Raw genomic sequence first — 26,181 nt, forward strand, 5'->3', positions numbered from 1 at the left:
GAAGCTGTCACCTTTTGAACTGAACAATCACCACCAAGAAGCTGTCACACTTTTCAAACTTTCAACTCATACAGAAAGAACTTATCTTTCTCACGCACCGCAAAGTCCATCACCCTGACTTAGTAGCGGATCGAGGGTTCGCCAGAATACTTCGCCACAAATACATTTCCAATTAAAACTAGCTACATTATCGCAAACGTTATTGGTAATAATTTAAATAATTATATATTCTTGAGAAATTTCCTACCAACAAAGTTGTTCTTAATGTATTAAGAATACAAAATTAAATGCTTTAATGAATTTTGACCTGCCCTGAATTCGCCACTGTGTTGATCTTCTTGTACATTACGCCATCTATAATCATATAGAACGACCAATAAAATGGAACGTTTGATGAAAATGATGAATTTTGAAATGAATATGAAAAGTATCACTTCTCTTACATACGAAAACTGCCTTCTTATTTTCCTGTTCTTTCAAGCATGTTTTCGTACACGTGTTTTTCCTAGAATAAACAGAAACGACGTCAGATACAGGACAAGTTGGATACGCAACATCTAAAACTAAACGCGTACAATGAACATACTTTCTGTGAGACGGAAGCCTTGATCTTTTCAAAAGCTCCTTCAAAATGTTTCTCGAATACGACAGCGGAAACGCCGTTTTGATTCTCGTCAGATTGACTACCTTTAATACAGTCGCGCAATGCGTTAACGCACGCTTCTCGAATCAAAGCAGAAAGATCAGCACCTCTGAATGAAAATAGAAAGAACTCGTTCGTCGTGAGCATGCAATCGTCAGTGAATTAGTGTACAGTTTGCAGCAACTTATATATGACTAGCCCTGCCTCGAAAGTTTTTTTCTTTGTTTATCGATTCGGTAAAAACCAGTAGCAGAGTTAGGGTGTGTCAGAATGCATTGCTACAAAGATTACTAGAAATTCAAAACGCTTATACTTTACGTAAGGAATATTTTTATCTTTAAACATTTTGTGGTGATTCCTAATTCAAAACGCTTATACTTTACCTAAGAAATATTTCTATCTTTAAACATTTTGTAGTGATTCTTAATTCAAAACGCTTATACTTTACCTAAGGAATATTTTTATCTTTACACATTTGCGGTGATTCCTAATTCAAAACGCTTATACTTTACCTAAGGAATATTTCTATCTTTAAACATTTTGTAGTGATTCCTAATTCAAAACGCTTATACTTTACCTAAGGAAAATTTTTATCTTTAAACATTTTGTGGTGATTCCTAACCGAAAACACACCCGTCAATTTCTGAGAATCAAACATGAGCATTCGAAACTTACGAAAATCCTTCACAGCGACCATCCGAAGCGATTGCCTTCAAATCCACATCGTTGCCAAGTCTTGGCTTCGATCCACCCTACAGGAGGGTGTGACAAAAGCAAGTAGTACAAACGGAGGGCGGAATAATTTGAAACAAAATGTACAGTTAAAGTGACGACAGCCAATATGGATCAATATTAAAATACTTACGAAAGCAAAATTTACAGCATAGTTTCATAATGGCAATGAAACTTCAGTAAAATTATGATATTCAACATTGATCAACGTATTTAGCTTTACCTAGAGATATTTATCTTTACCTAGAGATGTTTAATTTTACCTAGAGATGTTTAACTTTACCTAGAGATATTTATCTTTACCTAGAGATGTTTAAATTTACCTAGAGATGTTTAACTTTACCAAGAGATGTTTAACTTTACCTAGAGATGTTTAACTTTACCTAGGGATGTTTAACTTTACCTAGAGATGTTTAACTTTACCTAGAGATGTTTAACTTTACCTAGGGATATTTATCTTTACCTAGAGATGTTTAACTTTACCTAGAGATGTTTAACTTTAACTAAAGATATTTAACTTTAGCAAGAGATGTTTAACTTTATCTAGAGATGCTTAACTTTAACTAAAGATATTTAACTTTACCTAGGATGTTTAACTTTACCTAGGGATATTTAACTTTAGCAAGAGATGTTTAACTTTACCTAGAGATGTTTAACTTTAACTAAAGATATTTAACTTTACCTAGGGATGTTTAACTTTACCTAGAGATGTTTAACTTTACCTAGAGATATTTAACTTTAGCAAGAGATGTTTAACTTTACCTAGAGATGTTTAACTTTAACTAAAGATATTTAACTTTAGCAAGAGATGTTTAACTTTACCTAGAGATATTTAACTTTAGCAAGAGATGTTTAACTTTATCTAGAGATGCTTAACTTTACCTAAAGGTATTTCATTTTACCTAGAGAAATTCAATTTTACCTAGAGAAATTCAATTTTACCTAGAGATATTTAGCCTTGTCATTATGCAAGTAACATCACTATGATATCACATTACATAAACATAATTAACTCTTGGTAATAGTAGTTTTTGTCAAGAGTGTGTTGTAGAATATGTATCTTTGATACCTACACATATATTCATCTTCACATGTATATAGCAAATCGTTGTACTAACGAATATGATATTTTAGAAAACGCTGAGAATCAATGATGTTAATGGAGTTTAACAGACAAAATCACCAAGACATTTAAAATGCTCAATACAGTACAAACAGAAAACTTTGATGTAAAATTTAGTTTTATAAAACTTATAAGATCATTATAAGTTCCTATAAGTCCTACAGGATCCATCAAAATCTTGATATCATTTCCAACTTAGCTAAGAAGAAATTTCCCTTGATCACATTAATATCCCTCAGCATATGCGACTTAAATCGTCTTTGAGAGTTTTCAGACATATTCAATAAAATATTCGGCAGTATGCATACCTTCGTTAAAGTGTTCAAGATCGCTAATCTATCTTTCTCTTGCGGTAAACCAACGTAAAGTGTTTTATCAAGGCGCCCAGGTCGCAATATAGCTGGATCAATGATATCTGGAAAAGTTTAAATTTGAAGGAAATAGATCTGAGCGATATCAAATCACCGACAATCTTTTAAAGAAGAACTTTATTTTCAAAACCACTCATGATGTCTGGAATTGTTTAAATTTGAAGGAAAATGCGGAGGAAGATGAAAACACTAAAATCTCTAAGATGGAGGCAAACAGTCCATTTGGTACTTTGGCTTTAAAACCACTCAAGATATATGGAATTGTTCAAACATCAAAGCGTAGTCAAAGGTTCAAGAAGATGTCTGAATAATCAAGTCCGCATTTTATTACATTGGCTTCAAAACGCTAGACGATATTCTAGATGGGATTTATCAAAAAAAAAATCATACGATTTATCAACATGCCGATAATTATTTGAGGTCGTGATTGAAAATGTTTAAGCTTCTAGGAAAATGATTTACAAAAGACATTACTATGTGGAACAAGCATGTGTACATAGTAGTAGAGGTTTACCCTTTTTTACGTAAAGCCTCAGCACAAAAAACTTCATTCTATCATAAACTAAGAAGGAAAATTACCAGGTCTGTTGGTTGCTGCCATGATGAAAACCTGTTTCCTTGTCTCCAGACCATCCATTTCCGTCAACAACTGATTAACAACACGTGCGCTAGCCGTCGACTGAAAGATATTTTGATCAAATATACAGTGCCATTAAATGACGGTATCACATCATTGAGCTTTAAATCTCTGCTAAGAAAACCTTTCTTTAAATAAAATGGTTTCAACCCAGGATTATGGTCACATGTTTGAAGATGTTCATCGTCCAAGTTGGTGCAGTCCTGAGAATAATGGTTCATATTAGCATGGACTGACCTTTAGATCAGGGATTGACTTAGGATGAATTTGATGGTTGTATTAGTATAGACTGATCATTAGACCAGATTTGATTCTGGATGATTTTGATGGTTGGTATTAGTATGGACTGACCTTTAGATCAGGGATGGATCTAGTAGGATTTTTTTCGGGGAAGAGTTTTTCCACACTTTGAATTGGATTTCGGTTGTGACTTTGTGGTTGTCATCATGCCATATCACACTTTTTTTGTTAAATTATCTTACTTTTACACCATGGTCGAGAGATATTTTTGGAAGCGTGCTTCATTAACACAAACGACTTTTACTTATTGTTTGGTATATTGACATTTCGTAGAAAAATAGGCAGTGTCCAGCACTCCCTCCCGTAAAAGCTCTAACTCCGTTGCCGGTTATCACTTCAAAGTCAAGAGTCAAAACATCAAAACGTTAGTCAACACCAACACCCACAGTCCTTCTTAGGACTTCCCTAACCTGGATGATCAACATCTATCAACATGAAACTTCATGTAATAATATTTAAAACATGAATCATTCAAACATTTTATTCCAAATACCTCTTACAATAATTTATGTTTCAAATACCTCGTTGCTAAGCGATCGTCGTGGACACAGCGCATCCAGTTCGTCAAAGAAGATCACACATGGTGCTGAGTTGCGGGCACGTTGAAACACTTGACGTACGGCTCTTTCGCTTTCACCGACATACTGTCAAAAATACCGACAAAATAACGACAAAATACCGATAAAAAGATCGCTACATTCCGTGTGAGAAAAATGAAAGGAAGATGAGCACATTAAGCGAGACGTACCATGTTCAAAAGTTCTGGTCCTTTCACGGAAATAAAGTTGATCCCAGATTCGTTGGCGATGGCCTACAAACACACAAAAATACACTTCGGATATGATAAAAATTTGTTTAAATGTACTTGAAGGGACGGTAATTTGAGGAATTTGTCTGCAACAAGGCAATAACTTCACATAACTAGACCACGTACAACTAAAGAATTTCCCAGGTAAGTGAGTCCATAACGTGGGACTGCTGCCCTCCCCGTCTATAAAGCTAAGAAGCATTCTAATGGGACAATACCTTAGCAAGTAACGTTTTCCCACATCCAGGTGGTCCGGCCAGTAATATTCCGGGGGGATTGGTCAGACCAAGTTCATTGAAAGCCTCGCGGTGACGTACGGGAGCCTAGAGCAAACACAGGATTACTTCTCAGTTACATTTTTATTCTCGTAAACGTAGACATACTGCAAGTGCGCATGTGCAAACACTTATTTAAAGGGAAGCATCTGTTACATCGTTCATCAACAGGTTTTTGCGAATGGATAGCTCAACTGAAAAAGACTAGTTTTGGCAGTATGTAGTTTAAAGGGAGAAGATCGAATACACCATGCATTTCGTCAGGTGGCAACGTCTGCCATCTGTTAAAGGTGAATCAACTTATATTTTCATCAGTTGTTTTGATGATGAAAGAAAAGTTGATTCACTAACTATTGCAACATTCAAAGTTGATTCACCTAGCATTATTCGCAACATTCAAAGTTGATTCACCTAGCACTATTCGCAACATTCAAAGTTGATTCACCTAGCACTATTCGCAACATTCAAAAGTTGATTCACCCTAGCACTATTCGCAACATTCAAAAGTTGATTCACCCTAGCATTATTCGCAACATTCAAAAGAGTGAAAGCATGACTCTATGTTCCTAGGACTACACCCAACAAGACTTTGCCAACGCGTAAAAAAACAGTTGGGAAGCGTCGACAACATCACGACATAGAGTGTGACTGCAGCAATAGGCACACACCTTCTTTCAAATAAATCCTGTGCTGACGCACACACAGATGATCATGGCGTAGGAAGATCGATAATTGGGGGCTAATATTCATATATGTATGATATACAGAGTTAAGTTCTTTTGAATCCATTGTTTTCGAAGGATTATGACATGAATATATGAATATGACCTCCCCCCCCAATTATCAATCTTCCTACGCTCTTGCAGAAGATAAATTTCGTATGCTAAACAAATGCAGGTCGGCTTTTTTCTGAAAACAATGGAGGCGCTAATCAATGGAAGCTTAATGATCCGGTCGTTTGTCGACAGACGCAGTTCATTTGAAGTTGGCTTTATTTTGATGACTGATATAAATAAAAGTTGATTCACCCTTAACAGATAGCAGACGTTGACACCTGACGAGTTGTCTGCCGAAATGCAAAATGCACAGCACTTCTAAAACATTTCTTTTCAGAACATTTGGTAGTCTCTAGGGAGAAAGATCCACTAGTTAACACAGCGAACTTTCAAATCCATCATAGATTACATTTTAACGCAACGCAACGACTGCCGACATCAATTTCTATGTAAAATCAATAACATACTATTATAGCCATCGTCAACTCTTCCCTGACATCTTCTAATGCGCCGACATCTTCCCACGTGACGTCTGGGATTGTAGCAAAACCTTCACGCTTAGCTGAGGGTTGAACATCACGTAATGCTTGCTAGTGGAAAAACAAGGATTATTCATAAACATATTCAATACAGCTACTCCAACAAAAACGTAAACACACACAACATCTATTAGTAGGCAATAGTGTAAAACCGTTCAGCAATTTGTAAAATCAACTTTTTTTTTGCCAAAGTCATGTTCTATCAATTTAGTATTTTCGCCATAAACTATTATTTTGCCAACTGAGGGATTGGGCTCTGTATTTATTGAAGAAGTCAATTGACCTTCAAAAGGACTCAACAATGTTCAATATATGATGTTCAATTAAAAGTTTAAAACAATTATATCAATTCTTTTCTCGTTTTGTCAAAACTCCCAAAAAATGACTTAGGTATACGTAAAAGTACACATATAGTGACGATATGAATAATACACATTACACAAAATGATATCTTAGATCTCACTAATACAATTTCAATAACGTTCGTTCTGAAAACTCGTAGCTACATTTTGAAAGCTCAATAAAGTATGTATCTCAATTAAAAGAAGTCTGCTCATTTAAACAAAATAATACAAGCACAACAAAGCTAGATATCGTACTATTACATTTCATCAAATATTTAGCGACAAATTTCAATATAACAATGTTCAAAGAATCATAATCAATACTAGGCTAGAGCTTCGTATTAAATAATATATTAATTTCCCTTTGATTTGGTTTCTTTAGCACAGAAGTTCGACAAGGAAAAACAAAGCGTTCATTCGAATTCTTTTTCGTGCAGTTGCTCTCAAACATAAATTGTTTTTCTTTAAGTCAAGGACATGTGTGTATATACCTTAAAGTCGTCCATTGTAATACATAAGTCTTTAAGTTGGTTTTCGGTAAAAATAGCTTCACTGCTTTTGAACAAATCCATGACTGCAAATACAATTTTTGTGTAAAATCAACAAACAAAACGTGAAAAACTACAAATGGTCGTAAAAAAATTCACAAAGAGAACGAAGCAAAAAATTGATCGATTTAAAATGCTTTTCTATCATTATGTGACATTGATAACTATCAAAGGTGCAACCGCACGAACGAGGACGATTATAGTGTTACACGTGATGCAAAATTAAACCAAAGTAAAACAAGTCTTGCTTGACGTTTCTCAAGGCTTGTGAATATGGATCAGGGACAATTCTCTCAAAGAGAGCCTGCATGGTAAGGGTGTTATACAATTTAACATGTCCATTTCAGTGACACACGTGACGTAGCATATTTCCCACGTGACGCAGCACATTTCCCACGTGACGTAGCACATTTCCCTTTGCATCCCAGAGAATGATAGTGAAATCTATTACGACATAGGTTTTCAGAAAAAGTCAACCTATGATTCAATAAATAAAAATCATACACTTTGCAATATCGTAATTATTTGTCTATGCTCGAAGCCAGCGAACAACAGCATTACCATGTGAATGTCACACACGAGAGGAGGAAGAATAGCCCATCAGTGTGATTGTAAGCACTTACCACTTTTCTGTTTATTAGGGTCCGTCAAATTCTAGGCCGAAAAAGAAAACAAAAGTCAAAATGCCTTATCTTTCAATTTCAGAAAAACATTCAAATTGAGGGGATCGTTTCCAAGTTAAATGAACTAAGAACATTCTAAATAATGCATCGAAAGCTAGTTAGTGTTGATGAAAATAACGCGATTGTTTACCGTCGAGTTTCGTAGTACCATTGAATGGTTTTCAGAGCATCCTGTTTCACTTTCGTTAAATATCCTAGAAATGAAAGAATGATGTGAGCGAGCACATCAAATCGCGCATTTTGCTTTCCAGCGGACTGGAAACATGAGCACCAGTTGTGGCTACCGTATGAATTGCCGCTTTGGACGGAATGAGGAGCAGGAAGTGACGTTTAAAAAAAGGGTGTTGTTGTTAGAGTAAAAGACAAATTGTTGTTGAATCTTGTACGTGGGACCAAACGGTCCTTAATGTAATTTGAAAGTAGTAAATTGTAATTCGGTTTATTTTATTAAATTGTTTATTCCCAAATTATATAACGACTTGAGAGTAACAACAGTCATATAAGCTCACACACTGAAAGAATTCAGCAAACTAACCTGGTTACAGCACACATTGCCGCTTCTCGTACAAGAGCGGTTAGGTCAGCACCAACAAATCCGGGCGTCTGACTTGCCAAAGACTTGTAATCGAACTCTTCTTGCAATTTTAGACCTTTGCACTGCACACAAAGAATTCTATAAAAAGAAAGATGAAAATAGAAAGAAATGAGCGGCTGATACAACAGCAACAACAACACCATCACGAACGTAAAGGTTTGATACTTGAAAGTATCTTAACGCAGGTGAAATCTTTAAGCAAAAGTGTTTATGGACTAGACGCGATTCCAAACGAGACTTTCAAATTTGACGTTCTCCTGGCAGTCACAAATGCAGGATTAGAAACTAAGGGGAAAAATGCTTCTTTGTACATCGCAATGCTTCGTGCATCACTCGTTTTGACGACACCAAAACCTCATAGTGTTTCCTTTGCAATGCCAACTCCTTCAAAGATTATTTTTTCTATGATTCAAATTTTTCTATGGTTCAAATTTTTCTATGATTCAAATGTGCCTTTCTTAAACATCAATCCTTCACAACGGCAGTTATTAAATGAGAAAGCCACCATCTTCTTCGAAGTCCCATATTCTAAGGGATGTCAACTATGAACCAAGAACGATATCTACCTATTACCTGTATGATTAAGATTTATGTTTGGTTGGAACTTGAAAGAATAATAAAGTACAATACAGTGAATGGTTTGAACCCGGGAGTATCGTTACATGTTTGTAGATGTAGATCGTCCAGGTTGGTAGACTCCTGAGAAAGATTGTTGATGTTGACTGACGTTTCGACAACCTTAGCGGTAGTCATCTTTAAAGTCAAGTGACACATTTTCTGTACAAACAATACAATGACGTAAGAACCAGACAACAAATACGGCAAACCTGACGTTTACTCTCTCATTGACTCTGAAGATGACTACCGCTAATGTTGTCTACAAGTCAGTCAACATCAACATCAACATTCCTTCTCAGGACTCTACTAACCTGGACGATCAACATCCACAAACATGTAAAGTACAATACAATAAAGAAATGAGAAAATCTAAAGAACAAATAGAAATAGTTCATCGCTATTGTCTGATTCCCTCAATCAGGAAATCAATCCATATTATGTAGGTAGTTATTGCAAAACCAACATACTTTAAAGTGTTGTCGACTTACTCTTCTCTTGCTCGTTCATCAGGAATGCCCATTCGTATCTCACGATCAAACCTTCCTGCGCGTCTTAAAGCTGGATCAAGGGAGTCAGGCCTGTTTGTTGCACCAATCACAAGCACACGAACGTCCTTGTTTCTGTTCATTTCATCTACGATGAAACACCACATGTCAATAAACAGTCGCGGACACTTTATGAAATATTAGGGGGCGGGCTCGTCCTCAAGGCATGAGATTTTAAGGAAGATTCCAGGAAATGCCTATTGGTATAATTTTATAAATAAGGTTTCCTACGTACATACACATCATCCTACACACACAAGGTTTAATGCGTCTGTTGGTACGTGTACAGTACAGAAGTGTATCAAATAGTTATTATTTAACATCACAGTTACTGTGTACGTGAGATTTGAGGGATTTGGCGCAAGATTTTAAATCTTTGCCAAGTTTGCTAGTGTCCGCCTCTGTCAATAATTTTACTTTATGGTGTGTTCATTTACAGCCATTAAGTTTAAAAACGATTCACCATTTCACTGGTGCAAAACCTCAAGTTCAAAACGCAAAAATTGAAAGAAATTGGGTTTTCGATTGATCATGAAATGAATCAAATGACAATCACAAAAAAACAAGAAATGAAAAACCTCGCCATAACTAACCCAAACAAGAAAGCAATTGTGCAACAATACGTCGCTCCATTTCCTTCGATGCGTTCTCACGTTTAGGTGTTATCGCATCGATTTCATCAATGAACAACACACACGGTGAATGATCCCACGCGCGTCGAAACACGTCACGAATCTTGCCCTCGGATTCGCCTGATATACCAGAAATCAATTGGGTCGAAGCGACGTTGAAAATCGGCACGTCGAGTTCGCCAGCGATGGCGTGAGCAAACAACGATTTTCCACATCCTGGTGGGCCGTGGAGCAAAATCCCTCGGAGGAGTGATCCCCAGGGTGTCAAATACTTCCGGATGTTTGATGTGGACCAACAGCTTACAAACATCCTAATGTGAAACGACATGTATTCATGACGCATGCGCACTTTTATGTTAACAGTTAAAGAGAGAAACTCTTCGTAAAAGATGGCACTCTTTGCTCGTCGTACGTCGTCGTCGTCAAAATAAAAAAATAAACGTTTAACACATGTTATAATGGTTACTGTCACAACTTACAAAAGAGCTTACGCAACTTCTTAAATCATAAGTGGAAAATTTAGAGAAAATTCAGCTTGAATGACACAATCATATAGCCCCGTTTCCCGTCATACCTTGTGGGATGGAGACGAGAAACGAGTCCCTCGTATCTAACACTATTACGTTTCGATAAAGTTGCTGTAAATGCCCTTACAACAATTGCTCGATCTACAATGGATAATTTCAGAAAGACCAAATCACCTGGATCGTATTTTTACAGCCTCCGAGATCTGAAAATTTCATCAGAGGAACGCGCGGTATTTCGATTTCTATACAAACAAGAACGATTGTGATTAAATGGTATGAAGTACAAAAGCATGGCCATGATACTATCAAATTTTTCGTGTCATCATCGAAACTTCAAACTCTCTTTACACAGAATTCAATGCCCAATAAATATCTAATTATGTTCTCACGTTTGAAGCCTCGTGTAAAATTGAATTATTCTAAAGGACCGTTCACACGATTCGATTTGTCGGATCCGATTGTTTCGGGTCCGTTTTTTTGGTTGCGGGCTCAGACGGTCCAATAGTTTTGTATTTACATTCGTTTTGATATTTACAGTCCTTTGAACAGCCATTTGTGTTGTCCAGGATATCAATCAATATATTTTTCGTATCTTGAATCTTGATTCCAAGTTTTTCAAATCTATGTAATTTGGCTAGTCGGCTTCTTTCGATCTTGTCGGATGAAAATAGAGCAAGTTCTATATCCATCCGAATTTGAGATTGACAGATCTGACTGTCGGAGGCTCGCTTTATATGTGTTCACAGGATCCGTTTTTTAGGATCCGACAAAATCGGATCCGACAAATCGGATCGTGTGCACGGGATTTAACTAAAACGTTATAAATCAAACATACTTGTTCACAATTATTTATAATGGTAATCATCTGCGAATAATTCAAAGAAGAAAATAGACATGGATGAAGAATGTCACTACATGGCAGTAAGTTTCAAACAACGGGAAAGTTTCTGCTAAACTAACTAAACTTTCCAGTGAAAATTTTTCATCATTTTCCAATGGAAACAAGCACGTACGACAAATGCAAATGTTCCTGCTAAACCAACTAAACTTTCCAGTGAAAATTTTTCATCAATTTCCAATGGAAACAAGCACGTACGACAAATGCAAATGCTCCTGCTAAACTAACTAAACTTTCCAGTGAAAATTTTTCATCAATTTCCAATGGAAACAAGCACGTACGACAAATGCAAATGTTCCTGCTAAATTAACTAAACTTTCCAGTGAAAATTTTTCATCAATTTCCAATGGAAACAAGCACGTACGACAAATGCAAATGTTCCTGCTAAATTAACTAAACTTTCCAGTGAAAATTTTTACTCGATATCAAATAGAAGCAAGCGCGTACGACAAATGCAAATGATGAAATAAATTCTGGAGAAAATTTCCTTCGAGATACAAGAATATTTTTGTAGCAAGGAATTTCGTGAAAACATCCAAATTCAAGCCGTGTACACTACCGTTGCTTTCAACAAGATTGTTGTTCACACTGGACTTCTTCTTCGTTTCATCTGAAAGCGTCGACGTCCGACGTGTTTTTCGTCTTCTGTCTTTACTCGATCCATACTTCTCAACCTTTTCTTCCTTTTCCTCGTCATTCTTAATAACTAGCTCGGGCGTGTTTTCGGACATTCGGAGATGGTCGTGAATGGAATAACCTTTTTCCATTGGAGAACTCGTCTCCACTTCAACCATCGTCGATGGTGTTTTGCCATCGGAAATTCTCGCGTTTGATGTTTGGTACATCTCGTGCATGGAGCAGTTCACCAAATTTTCCGTCTAACATAATACATCAAAAATTATGACAACTTGGAGATAAGAGAAGGCATAGAAAGGGTTGATGAAAAATAAAGGAAGAAAAAGTAATACTTGACCATATTTATTCAAAAACACCAGTAACCTACCTTATACTAAACGTTAACACTTGTCAAGAAAAGAACTGCAAAGGTGCAAGAGCTTCCGAAATTTTCTTACTTACGCAAAGACTATCTCCTTCCTCATCTTCAGATAACTCAGAATCAGATGAAAAGGACACGGTATCTTCTGCAGCACTACATTTGTCTGACCTGAAAAGTATTCATCCCATAAGTCAACAAAATGAAATTTGACAAAAATACGGAAAAAAAAACAAAAAAATTATATTCGTTCCAATTTCAGTTGCCATCTTAAAACTTAACCATGATAAGAACGAGTCACCACTTGCTGTAATACAAGATGCTATCTTTAATATTAATTAAAACATTAACGAATTACACTTGCTTGAAATACAAGATGCTATCTTTTATATTAACAAAACATTGTAAAATCATTCATAAAATGAGCAAGCTATCCTTGGTTGTAACACAATGAAAAAACCAAATGAAAAAACCAAAATGAAAAAACCACAATGAAAAAAAAACAAAATGAAAAAAACAAATGACGAAATGCGAAGAATCCGCAATCGGGCAAGGGAGCGGTGGCCATTAAAAAGAGTCGTTTGGAAAGCGGGTAGAAGCAAAGAATACAGAGAAAAAAAGAGAAAGTGAGCAGATAAAAATAGCCTTTCTGCAAAAATTAAAAACGATGTGGGCGGAAAGAATTTGACTAAATATCACTTACAAGGCATCGTCTTCATCATACCGTTTTCTTTTCTCTGCTTTCAGTTTCATCTCGTTGCATTTCAATTCATCGTAAACTAAAAGCAAGGAAAAATGGCAAATATCCTTAATAAATGTCTCGTTCGACACAAAAGAAATGTCTTTCCCTACAAATTTTCACCCTCAATATCAGATTTCACCACTCTACGAAATATTTTGACCCCCCCCCCCCATTTTAAGCAAAAAAAATCAATAGTACAGTTGAAATGAATTTTTGTGGACAAAGTTTAAACTTCACTCTACACCATCGATAGCTGTACTAGCCGAACAACCATAAAATCCTTATTTCAATAGATTGGCCTACGACAGTATATGGAGCAAACAGTATGACCAGTCCATTGAATTTTTGTATATGATTGCCATAACAACAGCCAGTAATTGCATATTGCAACCAATAGAAACACTGAGATGGCTTACTGCAACCACTAATTTAGTTAAACATACAGCACAAAGTGAGATGGTATTTCTCCATTATACTGTGTCAAAGTTTTTATAAGGGCAAAGCCAATCTTATTTTCACTAGTTTTAAAATTTTTCTCACAACTTTTATAACACAGTATAGTGTATTGTGACAAATAGCCTTCGTGTATTAAGCCAAATAAACTGTACAACTAACTCATTTGAACACTTGTCCTGAAAGGAGCTTTCTTTTTCCTTGAATAATCTCTACAAAAGAGAACGAGTTAAAGGTCAACTTTCTTCTGAAGATCTTGCCTACACCAGGACAAGTGTGATAAATTTGCACATTTTACACAGCAACATGTGACTGTAGGCATTTAGAAGAGGAGGGCGTGGGAGAGAAATGAAAACTTCTCTTACGCATGCTAATGTAGAGAGCCATGATTATTCTAATGACATCTAAATTAATTGAAAACTTTTTGCAGAAATCAGCCTTACGCACCTGTATGTTTTTTGTAAGTAATCGACAGCATCGTCGACTGATGGCTTTCTTTCCCACAGAAAGCCATGTAAAAACTGCAAATCATCATAACAATTCATCAACAAACTATTTCTAAGTGTTGAGTGGGGTGCAAGAGAGGATGTAATACAATACATCTATAGTATGAACACGCTATTTCGTTATTAGTGGCATTAAATTTTGATACAACAGGTGGGCAAGACAAGAGATAGGACACTGTTCTTCTTAAAGTGGCCAACATTATCTCAATATCAACTCATGACTGTACTTGGTGCTTCAAGAATTTCTCAGAATGTAGGAAGTAAATTTCCCTCTTGGTTTGACTATTCATCAGCGATGCACACATTAATTCTCTCAATAGATAAACAACACAGGTAGCTTGTTGATAGGCGACGGTTTCGGTCACAGAATAAATAAGGCATTATGAAGCAGGTCAGCCACTATTCCTCTGTCTCAGTCAAATAAATCATAGCGCGTACAAAACCGAACAAACTGTAAACAAAATACCTCTTTTAATCTGGGAAGCAACAGAACATCACTCGTATACCCTCCTCGACGTCTTGGGGCAAACAAACCTTTTGTCGTGCTCATAGGAGTCCAAGCTCTAAAAGGTTTCGGAGAGCAAGACTTCGCTTTTTGTTTTCTCATTTCCTCCACAGAAATAGTGTTAATGCATGATCATGTTTGTTTATTAAAAGTTCAAAAGCATTAAAGCAACACGAGGTGTAAATGTCACGGGGGTGCAACATGGAGGATGCAGCTTTAGCGGGGGGGGAAGGTTAAATAATACGTCTGGAGGGAGCTTTCGAAATTGTGTACTTTTTTATCATCAAACTTTGTTTAATTTCAGTGTCTTGCATTAAATTTTGTACATGGCAGAAAAATCGATCAACGCATATGACGATCAAAATTTTGAGGTATTTCATCGACCTTTTATGGAATATTTCGAGTGGCAGAAATACAATGTCGTTTTACTTCTAGATTGTGTGTTGTGTTGGCATTTGTAGTCGTTGATGAGGGATTCAGAATTCATAACAATCGATTTTGTTCTGTTTATTTATGACTAAAAAACAAACTTCATAAAAGCGGTTCTGATCCATAGCTCAATCGTGAGCTCAAACTCTAGAACATGTACAAAGATATTTGATTCAATTTTTTTAGATAGATTCAAATGCACTTATATGCAACAAGACTGTTGGAGCATAGCATAACTTTATAGGTCGTTATTATGAAAGAAATATTCTCGAATCGCTGTCCTCTTCCCCCACATAGATTTATGAATGAAATACAGTAAATCTAGAGTTCAATTTTGATAGTTTTACTTGCAGGCTACTCTTCTGACATGAAATATTTTTTTCAATCAGTCGCATAGCCAGCTCACAAGTTTGTTGATGCAATGTAAATGTTTTGATGTTCACTCATGTGAACTGTTAAAACAAGAGATTTCTAAAGAGATGAATTTTTCTAATGAGAAATTTACATGGCGGGACCAAATTTGCAGGCTGGCTACATGCACCACTGTTTTCAATGCATAATTTTTCAAGATATTTTTCTACAAAAATATGCTTGAGAATGTATCCACTTCTTGCTGTATATTTCATGAATGCTAGGTTGAGAAGATCCTAGCAAGACGGAAGAGAGAGAGAAAGGTTGAATACCTGATAAAATGGAAGGGTTTTTCATCAGAAGAAAATTCATGGGAACCAGAGGAAAACATGAATGAATGCCAAGAACTTGTTAGACAATTTCAAAAAAGGGAAAAAGAAATGAATCGCATGAAGGCAAGAAGTCGAGTACAGTAAAATTTAAATTTTTTTTTAATTCAAAGTATTGTTTGTTCTTCACTCCAAATATACAAAATATAGTCTCCCGATGGCTGTGTCAGGGATAAGAAGAGGTGGCATGGATAAGAGGAGGTGGCAGGGATAAGAGGAGGTGGCATGGATGGGACATTGAGACACATACAACTGTGAGGCGACATGACTGTATAAGGGATGAGAGGTAGAGACAGGATGGCAGAGGGAGACACATGAATAACTGTACCAGTGATAAGAGATGAAAGTAGGGATGGGAGAGGGAGGCACCAACATCCACAAAGCTAGATGACTATCACGATATGGGAGTTGTTGCTACTTTTTGATAGGAATGGTAGAAAGAGGCACCTACAATTAAGAAGCCATATGAATCTATGAAATAATAAATGGGGTGGGTGAGGGAAGCCCCCATGACTGCCAATCTGGATGACTGTCAAGAACGACAGCGTAGAGGTGACTCTTACGACCTTAGTCTCACTCACGGTAGCTACTTGATATTTCTTTGCTTATTCAGTGGGAGAATGCTTTCAACTGATATGGTTGTATGATGGGCGGAAAAGCCCGATAAATCTCTTCATTTACTTGCGATGAAAAACGGTCTGTCTTCCCTTAGAGAGGTCGCGCTAATGGTTTTTATACCGAAGAAGAAAGCCCGTCAAAATCATCTGATTCAACGTCGAAAGGTGCAGAAGAATATCAGATATTGCATCGAGTCCATCCACCACCGTCATCAGAAAATTCAGGTAGTTTGCGTTTGATGGCCGTCTTGCCTTGTTCTGTCTTTTTGTTACTTTACAATTACTATTAATAAAACTGTGTCATTACTTCATTTTGTAGCTGAAATGTCGAGGCACAAGGAATCGAAATTTATCCATCGAGAAGAAAAGGAAGCGCACCAAAACAAAGAGAAGAACGAAGTTGTTTTGAAAAGAAAGACAACACATTTGAGAGTCCTAGCGGTTGTTGTCCTTTTCTGTCTGATTATTTTCGCGCTTGTAGCACCGGTCGGGTCGTCCATTGACGTTTGAGTATTAAAAAATAAGATGCTTTACTAGATAACAAGAATACATGGCGGTTGGAATCAACTATCAACTTACCTGCCAAAAATTTGATGTTTCGAATGACATGTGTATGTGGACGTCAAATTTCTTTCCGACTTTCTGGTCATGCTTTCAGCCGTTTGTACGGTCGTTTGCAGAAGATTTACTCAAAACTTATCTGCTACCATCTTAGATCGGTCGAATTGAAATACATATAAGTCAGTTGTGAGATTGAACGATCTTGCGAATAGAACCATTTGCAATTTATTTTGACTTTCGCTTTAGAACTTGTGGATCGAGCTTTACGTGCATCACGCTAAGTTGCTGAAACGTGTTTCGAAATCACGATTTTGAACAACTCTCATGTTTTTAGCTATACGTATGGGTTTTATTTAGATAAGGTTAAAGGGAGCTTTTATGGTATTATGTGTATACTTTACCCAAATATTGTAATTATTGATTTTATTTAAGGAATTGTTGCAATTTTCCATTACGTGTCATTAATGTTTCTACAAGGTGATGTTTTGTAAAAGGATCGTTTAGTTTGTTTCGAAACGTGCCTTTATTCAAAGAAATATTTGAGCTATCGCGAATGTCAAGTTTTCATTTCACAGCTGAAACAATACGTGATCCAATTTTAAAATTTATCATGACTTACAACTTACAATTGATGGAATTTGCAATCTGTTGACTTGATGCCATATTTACTAATGTCATTTTGTTCAATCTTAAAAGCATTCGATTTTCCCAAAGCTTAACGTCAAATCCAAATGATGGCGAATGCCCTTCTTGTAATTCCGAATTTGATTTTTGAAGTTTCAGCTACAATAGGTTCGAAGAAGTATTTTGAAATTATACTACGAGATTTCGTCAACTTCTACAGCTTATTCAGGACTTACTTCGTCGGTTTTGATTCGATGTTACTTAAAAGCGATGGTAAAATATCCGAGTCGCTTGATGAGGATTCCGAATCGCTAGAGTCTGAGTAGTCACCAAGACTCGCTATGAAGCCAAGGTTGTAGGCAACCGAACCATTTTCGTCTTTTTCTTGCGCCTTTTTCGCAGTTTGTGGAAAGTGTTTAGTCTCTGTATCAGAGTTTTTGCATTCCGAGGTCTTTTCAAAATTTTCCTCGTTTTGTGACGATTTTTCGACAGCTGACTCTTTGATATTGAAATGTGAAATAAAAAAAAAAATATGAGAAGAGTCGAAAGAAAATTAAGTTCGGGAAAAGAAAATACTTAACATGTTCTTTTCATTCGAACTCACGTGAATGTGGATATTTTTTGAAAATAACAGTTGTTCTTAACGTGAAAAACTTGCACAAAATAAACGCAAAATAAAAACGTCAAAGCGATGTGAATACAAAACGAAGATTACAAACCTTAACTATGTAGGCAAATATATGAAAAAGAACTTTTCGTCGGAAAGGTTGCAAGCAGAGAGGGCAACAAATAACTCATCTCCAATGGCGAATTCGGCCTCATTTCGTGTACACTCGTGTCATGAAAATGTATTATTTTATTCACTAGAAAACCGTAAAATACATATGAAACAGTATCAAATACCTTTTTTGGAGAAGTTTTGATCGTCAGATTTTTCGTCCTCGCTCGTCTCCACATCACTCCTGCATAAAGTAAGAGCGTTTGTCCGTTCACCATGTTTCCGGTAAGTTTGCTCATGCGAGGAACCAACCCCCCTGATTTCATTAAGATTGCCTTCATTTCCGGAGGTACATCTCACTTATGAAACATGAATAGAGAAAATTGAACCTAGACAAATGATAAATCTTAATCCCTCACCTGGAGGCATTCGGCTCCCATAAATGATAACATGTCCCCCCTGCACATCTAGGGTATTTGCTGGAAACCAGGGGGGTGGCCAATTCAAAGTATCGCAAGGTATCAACATGACTTTCTAAACACGTGATCTTACCGCCGTCGTTTAATGCAGCCAGCCAATAGTTCCAACTGTGATTTCTTCTTTCCCAATAAAGCATTGGAGGCTTTCTTTTTTTCTTTTCCCACAGCAGCTGGGGTTGAGACGGCTACAGTCATATTAAACTTTGCAACTTCATCCTGGTTGTTGGCAATTAAAGAATGGATAAACTGACTGATCGAGAATAAAAAGACTGCGTAGCTTTAACAAACTGTTCCAATAAAGTGAATACACCAAATGTTATACTAAAATCCAAGGCCGATTAAACAATGTATGTGTAGTCAATTCATAATGATTTTTTTAAAGTAAAATAAATTCTTAATGGGAAAAAGCATTTTTCCTTGTGGATTTTTGAAATTTAGTGTATTATAAGTTAAGTGGCTACCTAGTTGAACTAAAGTTCACAGGTTAAAGTATCTTTGCACTGCAATAATCAATAAAGTGCATGCATAGTTTCTTCAAAGGATACTCTGTAGTCTTTAATCTCTGGAGTGAGAGCAAAACGTCTGCGGTCAACTTCTGCCTGTTGCTTGGAAGCAAACTCGAGAAGACAGCCGTCATTATCGATCCCGCGGAACATTTTTTCTTAACAATTTTACAAGAAAAAAGTACTTTAAGTCTGCGCTTTCTTTAGTCAGGAATTTCAATCATCCGGAAATCATATGATCAACTAGGTACAGATTGCTTGATACAAAACTGAACAATATCAGAGAAATGCAAATTTGAGCATTGGCACTGAACCCACTTATACAGCTGTCTACTAGTTGGAGTTATGTAACTTTAATGAACTCAAATGGACCTCTATTGTCAGTAAAAAAACACCAAAAAAATTATCAACCTCCATGGGGTGAAATAAACTAATCTTTGAATATTTTGAAATAGTGCCAAGTCCGGGAAAAATTGACAGGAGGGTGCAGGGGGGAGGGGGTACACACCTAAAGCTTGCATAAGTTGACTCATATTTTGATAGCTCATAAATGAAAGTCTTATGGTATAATGACATTTAAAAAACACAACCCTCCCTGGATGAAATTCACCTCTCCAAGCTATTCAATGTATAAATCTATTCAGATTTCGACAACCATCAACAAGCAGGGATAGGATTGACCAAGTAAATAACTGGCTGGTAGGCAATGAAAATGCTTTTGAAAACTGAATCAAAAAGTTGTTTCTTACTGATGTCATATTTCTCGTCATGCTCTTGTTGTGCCTTTTCTTTCTGGGCCTGAAGCTGTTCAAATAAACTTTTTGGTTGCACATCTGGACATTCTGGATGAAGTAAACAGTAAAAGTTGAAAACAAATGTTGATAAATTCGAGGATCTTGAGAAAATTACGTATGATTATCCACCGTTAAATATTTGAGGTTTATTCAGTTCCTGTAGACCTTAGTACATACAAGAAGCAGAATATAAACATGTACCTAAAGGGTCATCGGGCTTTCTGACTCTTTCCCATTCCTTTTGACGTTTCTCCTTGGCGTCCTGGGCTTCCTCCTCGGTAACAAACGACTTAATTTTTGAATTATTTGTCTTTTTGAAGCTCATAATGATTATTCGTTGATTTCATTCGTTCCTTGGGATCATTTTGAAGTAGAAGAGCAGCATTTATCTGCTTTAATGTCAAAATCACTAGTCAAATTTGGTCAAAATCAATCGCTGGTATTGTCATCCACCATACAAGCATTGAGCAAACCGCTGATTAAGATTAGCGTGGGCTCACAAACAAATGGCTGACAAGATTCTTCTTCGTGCTTATAAGGGTCAGGCAAAGTCTGTAAACTTAAGCAACAGAAATCTACCAAGTGTGCCAAATCTTATAGGTAAACTTTCGAAAGTAAAAGTATTGACCTAAAAAACAACAAGATTTGTTCTTTGCCCAAAGATTTTAGCGTGATTACGCAGGTAATTTATTAAACTTTGTTGCTAAGTTACATCAGACGCTTAGGTATAAAAAATGGAATACTTTTCAAAATATTTATGGAGGAATTGACTGCAGTCAAGGAAGAACCAATTATCTACACGTAGGGCATTATTGATAAAAGAAAGATTCAAAATATCCACTGCAACTTGCAGAATAAGTATATGTTTTAAATGTCATGCGGATTTTTTTGTAGTCTTATTAAATGTTTGTGGATCATGACAGACAAGAAGAACTTTGAAGAGAGGCTAATTTTATGGCTGTTAATGATTGAGATAAATCTCTGGAAAAAGTATTCATTTTTGGAAAAAATTGCTTTCTATCATCTAAACGGAGCAGGCGAAGAAAGAAGCTTGCTCTTAAATGCATGCTTTAATCAGTGTTTGATTGTATTAAATCCTGTATCTTCGCATTGTATACATATGACAATATTTCAGTCAGGAAAGAAAATTTATTTGAGTGCTTTCATAAATAGTGAGTCTGACGTTTTTCTTACGGAAAAAAAATGGAAATGTCTGCAGAATTGGGTGCATAATATGACTATACCACAAGGATGACTAAGTGCATATGAAAACATTATAAAATGTTTCTTTGCTCATTCCCTTGCTGGGATTCTCCTACACGCTTATGTCACCCAAACTCCATTGTAAACAAGCCCTTGAAAAGGTAGATTTGATTATTTGAAAGCAATGTTTACAAACAAGCTAAAATGCTGATGTCAGTCGACATACCGCCTCTTAAAAAAGAACATAATTGAGAAAGTTGAAATACTAGTGACTGACGCATTGATCGACATCACGTGATCTAATCTTCGTACCTTCCAGCTGGAGAACTTGAATCTTGGCAACAACATTTTGGAAGAGCTGCCGGCAGAATTGGGCCATTTGGTCAATCTAAAAAAACTCCATTTGTTCGCAAATCACATCATCATCCTCTCTTCCTTCGTACTGTGTAAGTGTATCCGTATCGAGACTAATTTACTCCAACTTATTAACATCATTTTCACTGCTTCAACTATGTCAAAAAAACATATAGTTCTTGTGGTTTAGATAATGTGTTAGACACTTTAATTGAAGTTAGATTTTCATATATTGATAGCCGCCTTGCAGCATCTGACATTTCTAAACCTCAACGACAACAAATTGACAAGTTTGCCTCCGGAAATCGAAAGGTACTAGCGAGATTTGCAGATCAATGTCCAGAGAGCAAAACTTGTCAACATCTTGTCTTCTTTTCAGGCTGGTATCCCTGCAATTTTTGAGCGCGAACAAGAATAGACTGCAAAGTATCCCGGATGAGATTTGTCATCTAACCCACTTGACCGAGCTTCACCTGGCAGATAACTTCCTTGAAAGGTATTGTCTCCGTCAAAAGCAGAAGGCGTAGAGTGGCAAAACAGGATAAAATCGTTAAAAGTTTAAAGATAAATGGGCATTGTGAATTTCTAACAGCTCACTCGAATACATATCTGCTTTTCAGTTTACCAGAAAATATCGGATTTCTGAAAACCTGACACGTTTGATTTTGTACAAGAATCGACTAACTGAGCTACCACAGGTAAACGCGGTTATTTATTTAAGCACGCAACAAGATACTCTATTCAAGATGATGTATTTCATGGACGTTTTTTCATTCCGTTTTTTTTAAACTATCCATTTTATAACCCTAAGGACCGTATTTTATTTCCTTGCAGGGCTTGTCAAAATGTTGTAAATTAGAATACCTCGATGTCTCTTGCAATTTCATCAAATACTTTCCGGTCAACGTGAGTGACGAGAGAGTGCAGTAATACGCATGCGTCGTAGCAAAGTTTACAAGTAGCTATTTGATTGAAGCATTGAACTCAAATACATGGAACGCAACCTCAAGCAAATAATTGAAGCCATATCTTACGCCAGACATGCGAGATTTTACCCCAGACACGCGTGTTTAGTGTTTGATTGACTTCACACGCGTGTCTGGGGTAAAATCACGGCTTCAAAAAATTATTAGGATTTTATATAAGAGGTAGCTTTCCATGTATTTTAGTTCAATAAATTAAACTGACGTTTTGATGAGCGTCGACGGTTGTTGGCTGTGCCGTATAGCCAACCAGCCCGTACGTTTGTTCGTGCTATGTAAATTTCAGAACAATATGATTTATTTTTTATAATCTATTTTAATTTACTTTTTTTAAGTAAGATTACATAGCATGATGAACAAACTTGCTGGTTGCCTGCGTCACCATATGTTCTACGTTCAACCTACGTCAGTATATGTTCTACGTTCAACCTACGTCATCATATGTTCAACATTCAACCTACGTCAACCATATGTTCTACGTTCTACGTAACCAACCCATGTTCCATCATCAACCATAAGAAGAGAATCCATGGTTGAAGAAAGATTGAAAACTTTCTTCTTTCTTCTAGTTTTATGCTTTGCCTTTACGAGAGCTTTATTGCGAAGGAAATAATCTATTGAAGCATCTTCCCCTTCATTCTGAACAAGTTGAAGAGGTCTTGTCGCTCAAAGAGTTGACGGCGCGTTTTGTAATGAAGAAGAACAGAGATAAGTAAGCTCGAAATATTCCTTCGGAGCGTACAGAGATAAGGTGTTGGGTAAAGTAATAAATTTGGTAATGCAGACAAAGTAGATACACCTCTTTAAGGCGAATTTCTTTGTAGCCAATTGTTTCGATCAAATTTTACTTCTCTCAGCCCGCAGTGACGTAGCCAGCCCGCATGTTTTAGTCTTGCTATGTAAGTGAATACAAAAAAATTGCATAGCAGGCTAAGCAAGGTCGCTATGCCAGTGATATTCGCCATGCCGCTAACAAGCAATTTTTAAACTTTTACGGGGCAAAGTACAGATAATTTTGTTGTTCACATTTTGTCTTACCTATCGTAGACGATCCCATATTCGTGTGCAACTTCGCGAATGTCCCGAAATAAAAGATATGCTTTCCTTTGCCGGGGATTGTGCCTTGTGTGGTGAATCGTTTCTTAACACATGGTTGGAATGCGTCAGTTTTATTGATTGTAAAAAGGTATTCATTCACTAATGTTCATTGTTCATAACACCAAGTATAGATCATTTTCAAAAAGTCACCTGACTTTATGGCCGCCATGTTCGTGCACCAATTATAAAGAATTTTAATGAAGTTCTTTGGTTTGGTACACCAATACATCCACTTCATGTTGAACCCAGAGGAATGAGCAAAATAATCTATATCGGAGTTGAAATGACATAGTTGATTTATGGACCACGCCTCGGCCTTGCAGTAGTTGCATTTAACGTTTGCGCATGTGCAACTTTATTTTGACAATGAGAACCTCAATTTTAGTATATGCTATTTCTGGGGCTTACTCAAGTGTGATCAACTCAACAGGGTCTGGGGACAAGGAACTCACCGAATCGTACCCATCAGAGGCCAGCTGTGTTCGTACAAGTGCTTCAATTCTGAAGGCCATGATTATTTTGGCATAGCACAAGTGGATGGTGGACAATGAATGATAGTCATGGACAATCCGATGATGTATGGTAAGTATTGTGAGAAAGACAGGAACATTAAAAATGAAAAAAGTTCAGGAAGAACTACATGAACCATTGGAATGCTAGTTACCACTTCTATTACATTAATTACTTGAATCGCTGAAAAATTATTCAGCAGCTTTGAAGCAAATCTTATAGCTCAACATTAGCTGCCATGCAAATTTTTCCAAGTTAAATTAGTGTGGAAACAATAAATTTACTTAGTATGATCAAAACTTGCAGTCTGGCAGTGCTACCCTAGTTTAACACAAGGCCGATTCTTAAATGTTTTAGATAAAATCAATATCTCCACCTAAACAGTAAACATGGAAGCTTTGAAAAGGAAGAGCACAGATTTTGTCTCAGAATATAAATAAGGAAGAGGAACTTAAGCTGAATGAAGTCATTTCAGTCAGTCCTATGGATCTTTTAGGCTTTCAAGACATTATCAATGAGACATTAATATACAAATGTACGTGTATACGATGATAAGCAGTGATTTACTGTCAATAATGACCTAAAATGATCCAAGTATGTTAATAATTGAGGAACTATTTACGTCACGTAGATCTTTTCTGGAATCATCTAATTGGTGTGAACCTTATTTAAACATCAAAATATGACGCCATGTAATCCCTTCAATTGTGCACGTACGTATACACTGTGTTTGTTTGAATTCACAGCAGTAAGGAGACCTTACAAAGGCTCTTATATTTCTGTAAATGCTTCGGTATCTTTACGACTCATTCCGTGTAATTTGCTCTCTAATTCTTTTATTTTGATGTCCTTGTCCAATAACATATCTTGTTGTTCCTTCATTTTACGACGAAGTTCGTTCTTCTCCCGTTCTGAGTCGTTCAAAATCCTTTCATAGTGGTTTTTGCACACCGTGACTTGCCCACGAAGGATGGCATCCCTTTCCGTTTCCCTTCTATCGCATATTTCTTTCAACTTGCGATACCTTTCCTCTTCGTTGTGGATAACCTGCTGTAGGTCATTCAACACGACGGAGCTTACGTTTTTAACGAGTTTGGAGATACGGCGATTGTTGTTCAAGTCTTGCCTGGAATTGTCACAATTACCAGACATGTCGTTCTCATTGTTTTGATATTTCTTCAGCCTTTCCCGCATTTTAGCGGCAAGAACTCGAGCATTGTCCCTCTCATTTTCTAAACATCTCATCTGCTCTAATAAAGACATGATCAGCGATTCCGAGCTGACAAAAGACACCGCATAATTATCCATTTTCCCGATTGATTTTCGCACCCTTTATTATTATGATTTTCGGTAAATAATAGCCTGAGATTTCTTTCCATTTCTATAAATTGCAACTTCTCGTGACATAATTGTTTCTTTGTAGGGCCATCGAATAAATTATACGCATTGTTGACATTTTGAACTTCCTGCTGCTGTTATGCAAAAATATATCAAGCAACGCCAACGTATTGTTGAAAATTCAATACTCTCTACCAATATTCACATAGAAACGTTTCACATGTACCATCAGCTACTCTTATATTCAATAATCCGCAAAACATTAAAATATTGCATAAATACAAACAATTATTTGCAAAAAGAGACCGCTGGCTGAAACCGAAACAAACTTGGCGCCTTCTGCGCACTGCGCCTTCGAACAAAATGTGGTCAGTGGTTTCCTCTTCTATAATTATTATGCTTCATGTAATGCTGGTTATTGTATACCGCTATACGT

At 36.5% G+C, this 26,181-nt stretch overlaps 3 protein-coding genes and 1 pseudogene across 4 annotated transcripts; 2 read left to right on the forward strand and 2 right to left on the reverse strand.

The window, feature by feature from the left end:
• Window positions 1–147: 147 nt before the first annotated feature.
• LOC124436970 (nuclear valosin-containing protein-like) lies at window positions 148–14,970 on the reverse strand. Its single transcript, XM_046986962.1, is given in 24 exon segments — window positions 148–354; window positions 444–505; window positions 587–752; window positions 1,319–1,395; window positions 2,807–2,913; window positions 3,449–3,548; window positions 4,328–4,450; window positions 4,555–4,617; window positions 4,833–4,937; window positions 6,133–6,255; window positions 7,040–7,122; window positions 7,720–7,750; window positions 7,910–7,973; window positions 8,315–8,452; window positions 9,481–9,625; window positions 10,131–10,411; window positions 10,413–10,480; window positions 10,871–10,938; window positions 12,154–12,472; window positions 12,672–12,759; window positions 13,292–13,367; window positions 13,946–13,995; window positions 14,231–14,304; window positions 14,756–14,970. Coding segments are annotated over 23 exon segments (2,535 nt in total). The 5' UTR covers window positions 14,897–14,970; the 3' UTR covers window positions 148–354; window positions 444–460.
• Window positions 14,971–15,024: 54 nt separating this feature from the next.
• Window positions 15,025–17,592, forward strand: LOC124436279 (chromobox protein homolog 5-like). 2 transcript variants are annotated; one of them, XM_046986194.1, is made up of 4 exons: window positions 15,025–15,165; window positions 15,859–16,041; window positions 16,676–16,805; window positions 16,900–17,592. In XM_046986194.1, exons 1-4 carry the CDS (start codon window positions 15,121–15,123, stop codon window positions 17,088–17,090), a joined length of 549 nt encoding a protein of 182 aa, XP_046842150.1. In that variant the 5' UTR covers window positions 15,025–15,120; the 3' UTR covers window positions 17,091–17,592. The 2 variants fall into 2 exon arrangements, with proteins under 2 accessions (XP_046842150.1, XP_046842151.1); XM_046986195.1 differs by having other exon boundaries at window positions 15,859–16,029.
• Window positions 17,593–17,645: 53 nt separating this feature from the next.
• LOC124436277 (PSME3-interacting protein-like) lies at window positions 17,646–20,695 on the reverse strand. The gene is made up of 7 exons (XM_046986193.1): window positions 20,461–20,695; window positions 20,215–20,307; window positions 19,508–19,623; window positions 19,036–19,178; window positions 18,669–18,727; window positions 18,002–18,263; window positions 17,646–17,924 (listed from the first exon to the last, which is right to left on the reverse strand). Exons 1-7 carry the CDS (start codon window positions 20,582–20,584, stop codon window positions 17,921–17,923), a joined length of 801 nt encoding a protein of 266 aa, XP_046842149.1. The 5' UTR covers window positions 20,585–20,695; the 3' UTR covers window positions 17,646–17,920.
• Window positions 20,696–20,700: 5 nt separating this feature from the next.
• Window positions 20,701–24,007, forward strand: LOC124436276 (annotated as a pseudogene).
• Window positions 24,008–26,181: the final 2,174 nt, after the last annotated feature.

This window comes from Xenia sp. Carnegie-2017, unplaced genomic scaffold, assembly GCF_021976095.1.
Source record: "Xenia sp. Carnegie-2017 unplaced genomic scaffold, XeniaSp_v1 HiC_scaffold_16, whole genome shotgun sequence".
NCBI classification, from domain to species: Eukaryota; Metazoa; Cnidaria; class Anthozoa; order Malacalcyonacea; family Xeniidae; genus Xenia; species Xenia sp. Carnegie-2017.